Raw genomic sequence first — 5,199 nt, 5'->3', positions numbered from 1 at the left:
TCAGGTTCGTAGGTTCATCTCATAGGGGATCGAAAATGATGACCTCACCCCCTGCCCGAACACACTACCCGGGTGGGATGAGATCGTCATTTCCACCCTCCCTATGAGAGGAACCTACGAACCTGACCGGACAGAGAACCTGAGAAGAGAAAAATTCATGTTGATCCCCATCAAACTATCAACCATCCTTAGATAATGGGAGGCTTCGCCATTATCACAGGGTTCAAGAATTAGGAATCGCTGCCGGTTCTGATCCGATTCTTTTTTTTATCAGCCAAAATCGAGTTGAATTGATAAAGAAAATCTTAAAATCGACCACAATTGACCGAACCAATCCTGATTCCTCAAACCCTAAGCTATCAACAGTTAAGAGATTTTACAACCAAACCAAGGCTGTCTACTGCGGACATCAACAATTTTATTTGAAGGGCAGGTGGTAGGGAATTGAGGATGTCAACATTAAACGGATGTATAAGACTGATGGTGTCAAAAGCTGGACTGCACCAGTAGGCCCGTCTTGAATCGACTGATTGAAGCTCAAGAGTCAAGAGTAGCCTATTTGATTGATTATTAAATGTGTCGGATTCGAGCGCTGATTGATTAATAACTAGACATTCACGGATGTATAATCACTCACTCGAGAGTGAGACCAAATACTATGATTGACCAATAATCAATCTTTTATGGCCCGTTTAAGCCAATTTAGCACCAGTAACCCATTTATGACCCAATTACTCAATTAATCCGTTCAAAGCCTGATTACTAGAGTCCGATTGTAGATTGATAAACAACCGATTATGGCCCGTTTAAGCCAATTTAGCACCAGTAACCCATTTATGACCCAATTACTCAATTAATCCGTTCAAAGCCTGATTACTAGAGTCCGATTGTAGATTGATAAACAACCGATCAAATATAAACGTATCCGTACTATTGTCTTATGAGACTCGATTACTTAGACAAACAGAAACCGATTAAACAAAACCAAAATTGAATTGGCCGGACCACCTGACACCCTAGATAGGATCTAAGCCCGACCTAATATACGATTGATTATTTATTGCAGGGAGCAAATTAAAAGGTGGTTTGATTATAACTAGGGGTGTCAGCTCTAGGCCCGCATCGAGACTAGTCTGGCATGTTTATTAACGTGCCAAGCTTGAGTCCAGACCGAATTGTAATCGGTCGTTCTCAATACAAGGGTCTATCCCGATTGTCACTAGACTGAGATCGATCAATTTATAGTCTGACCTAGACTGACATATTTAAACCCCATTTGGAAGGGCTTTAAAATAATTGCTTAAGCTTGTAATCTGACCCTATCCATTGAAAATCTTGAATGTATACTGCATATGGATAGCTCTGATCCCCTCAGCAGCTCACATCTTACACTAAACATAAATTAACATGATCAATAGGTGAGTTGGGTTTAAGAGTTAAGACCCAGTTTTATAACTAGAGTCTAGGGATCAATCCAATCAAGAAAATAAAATAGCATTGACATTGCAACCCTTTTGCAGAGCATTTTTTTTTTTTTTGTGCAAAAATCCCCAAAACCCCCTCCAGGAGGGGGAAGGGGGGGATTTTTTTTATAGCAATGCAGGAGGAGTTAGCAAGTAAGAATCGGCAAACAAAGACCAAAACCATAATGTGACATTTCAATAGTGCAGAGTTTAAAGTTTTGTGGATAAGGGATAACTTGAAGGCCTCAACTCAATAGGTATATAGTGAAAAGCTATATGTAATAGAATAGCTTAGCCCGTTTAAGGCCCGTCCGATGTCTGTTTAATCCAATTATTAGTTGTCCGATCAAAGCAGTATCTGATTGATCATTTATAAATCGGATCATGTCTAGCATATGAGGCCAGATTACTTAAACAGGCCAATCACGATGCAACGATACAAGGCCCTAAAATGAAAAAACCCGATTAGACCCAACCGAAACTGACCCAAGGAATGAAAGAGACCAAACTGGGTTGCACCCATCGTACAGGCCTCTCTTGACTAAGGTGTGGGTGGGGAATGCCGTTAACAACCACCCTAGGAACGTGGGAGAAATGGGCTTCTATAGGGGAAACCGTGAGATAGAGGATGTCATCAATAACTGGAGCTATTGATGATGAGATCATCAGCCACTTGCTTGTAATACGACAGACATGATATCTTTCATGAATTGATGAATATAAGAAATGACACTCAGATTCCTTACTATATTAAAATCCGACAAAATGGGCTTGCTGTCATTGCATGTTGCAATTTGATTCCTTTACTTTTCTTCTTATCTTTTATGACTTTTAATGTAAGATCAAGCATAATGTCACCAACAAAAGAAAAATGATTATCCATTGATTGGGGGGAAATTTTTATTTTTATTTTTAAAATGGTTCCCCTCCATGCATATATTTTTGGTAGGAAATTTTTTTCCCTATGATGAACAAATGATGTGGTTATCCTGATCATTAAATGAAAATCTCGTGATTTGTATTAGTCGCATATGAAAAAATTGAAAGTCTAATTTAACAAATATGTTCTTGTGTATAAACCCTTTAGATATATTTGTGAATGCATAGTTCTAGGGGTGTCAAAAATGAGACACATCAGTTGAACTGATTAAAACCAATCAGGCAAACCCTTATTGGTTTAGTATTGGTTTTGATTTTTTTCAATTTTAGAAATTGGAAAAGACCAAAATCAACTATTTGGGACCAAAACACACTCGTAATACTCTCTCTGAATAACTGAATTACACCCCATAATTCCTATTAAAAAAGATTACACCCCATAAATGTGATATTATTGGTTTTTTTTTGTTTTTTTGTTTGTTTGTTGTAGAAAGAGATAAATTTTATTGAAATTAATGTAAATTACATATAGATGGATATGAGCATAACTTCATAATCCATGATCGGAATCTGACCAAACTGTTGTACACGTCACCAATAGTACCTTTATTGCACGGGAGTCAGGAAAGCTGTTTTACTCCCTTGGAACAACAGAGAAATTACATGAAATAAAATAAAATACAAAGACTCTGGGGTCTGGCGTTAAGAAGGAAGATGCATGAACTCAATTACCCACGTAATTGATGATGAGAATTAATTTAAACTTTTTAAGCATGGCATGGTGGTGGGATTTTGGTAATTTCGAATAGCTTCTGCAAGAAACCGTCGAGATAGGAAGACTCGAGGTCTGGCCTTAACAACACCTGCTTCCAACGGGTGTGATTGGCTCTCAATTCATTACCAACCTTGCTGTTGTCGTCCATTACCTTTTTCACCGCCATGCACACGTCCTCCTTTGTGAACCATCCATCCTCGTCCCTTCTCTTCACCTCCACGGCCACCTTCAGATCTTCAGTCAACAACCTGGCATTAAAAAACTGGTCGTCCATTTGTGGTAACACCACCACTTGACAATCATTCATTAAGGATTCCCAGGTAGAAGATCCCCCACAGTGTGTTATGAAACACCCCACCGATGGGTGCTCCAATATTAGGGTCTGTTGCACCCAACCCCCATGAACCACCCCTCTTCCTTTCACCCTTTCTTGGAAACCTTGGGGCAATACTTCTTCCATAGTGGCACACCCAGACGGAGGTTTCAGTGCAGCTAAGAAAGGCAACCCAGTGGATTCAAGACCCAGCACCAGCTCATGTAATTCCTCCTTCTTGAGATGACACACGCTCCCCAGTGCGCAATACACCACGGATCCCCTCTCGAACCCTCCAAGCCACTTTACCCACCGCTCCTCTAGTTTGGTGGTGGGTGGATCAGGCAGCGAGGGTCCAGACAGCAAGACCGGCTTCCCATGTTGGATCTCAACGTAGTCGCAGTAGGGACCTCCAACCTCCCTACAAGTCCTCATGGAGATTGCATCACAATCCCTCAGGGAGGCCAAGAGAATGTCGTGGAATGTCATCCCACCGATGAAGTCCCGAGTCCAGAATTCCATTATAGAGCGAGCTTCAAATACTTGTAGTTGAATAGATGAAGAAGGGAAGCCGGGCAAGGGACGCATGAGTTCGGTGTAGTGTTGACCCTTGCTTAGATTGCGTGCAGGGACCAAGTTGTGAGCCACGGAGGAAGGTCCGACGCTGGAGTGCTGGATGGAGGTGATCCCTAAGCGACGGGCCAAGGGTGGGATCCAGTGAGCGACGTCGAAGATGATTAAGTTGGGACGGATTGAATTAAGAGCAGCTTCAACCTGGTCTTGCATGAGAGACATGGCAACAACAATTAGAGGACTCATGGCAAAGGGAATTTCAGACATGCATGCGGTCCCAGGTGGGAGGCCAGGAACGTTAGGGACGAGGAGAGGTACGAAGGTGATAAGGTGAGGGTGTTGGTTGAGTTTCTCCAATTTGGTTTGGACTTTGGTTGGGAGCAAGAAAGAGATGCAGTGACCTCGCTGGGCTAGCTTGTTTGCAAAGTGGATGAATGAGTTGAAGTGGCCGAAAGAAAATAAAGGGAACATGGCTATGCTTAAGGAGTCGGATTCTCTCTTTGTAGTAGCAGTAGTAGTCGGCATCTTCTAATTCGATATTAAGTTCAAATTAACTTCAAAGTGAAGCTAATGCACTAACAACGGTGAGCTACTACTTCTACTACTAATGCTCTCCCTCCCTCTGCTACTCCTCCTCTTGATACGAGTTATATTATTAGTGGGAAGGGGGGGGGGGAGTTGATATTTATAAGAAAACCGAGGGAGAGCTTCAAAATTAAGTCCAAGCAGTTATATTTATGTCATTTATAAGGGGAAGAAGAAAGTTATGAAAATAAAATAAACATGTGATTGGCTCTAAATGTACATTCACCCATGTTCCATTCTGGTCACCATACGGAATTAATAAGACATTTATGTCACGTTATTTTTTGCACGGATGTCACGTTTAAAAGGGTAGCCAGTAGCCACGCAAGTTCAATGTACGTACCCTGTGTCATCGAAACACTCTACTAATTTGTCATCATCTTATTAATATATGTTTTTCTATTTTCATAAAAAAAAATTAAAAACGGATAAAAATCCTCTCAAGTTCAAATGATTGAGTCTTAAGTCTTAACCTCTACCCCACCCTTGGCTCCGTAAAGTAACACTCTCCCCTTGGTAGGCCATGATCCGTATGAAATGGCCAGGAAAGGGCATTCCGTGCCTGGGAAGAGACCATATATATATTATCAGTGGAAGAGCAGATGCACTCG

General features: G+C 41.3%; 1 protein-coding gene across 1 annotated transcript; it reads right to left on the bottom strand.

Annotated features, from left to right (window-relative positions):
* Positions 1 to 3,109: 3,109 nt before the first annotated feature.
* LOC122648588 (cyanidin 3-O-galactoside 2''-O-xylosyltransferase FGGT1-like) lies at positions 3,110 to 4,270 on the bottom strand. The gene has a single exon (XM_043841803.1). It carries the CDS (start codon positions 4,268 to 4,270, stop codon positions 3,110 to 3,112), a length of 1,161 nt encoding a protein of 386 aa, XP_043697738.1.
* Positions 4,271 to 5,199: the final 929 nt, after the last annotated feature.

This window comes from Telopea speciosissima, chromosome 1 (genome assembly GCF_018873765.1).
Source record: "Telopea speciosissima isolate NSW1024214 ecotype Mountain lineage chromosome 1, Tspe_v1, whole genome shotgun sequence".
NCBI lineage: Eukaryota > Viridiplantae > Streptophyta > Magnoliopsida > Proteales > Proteaceae > Telopea > Telopea speciosissima.
The sequence above is the reverse complement of the archived record's forward strand: the minus strand, read 5'-3'. Positions and strand labels throughout refer to the sequence as shown.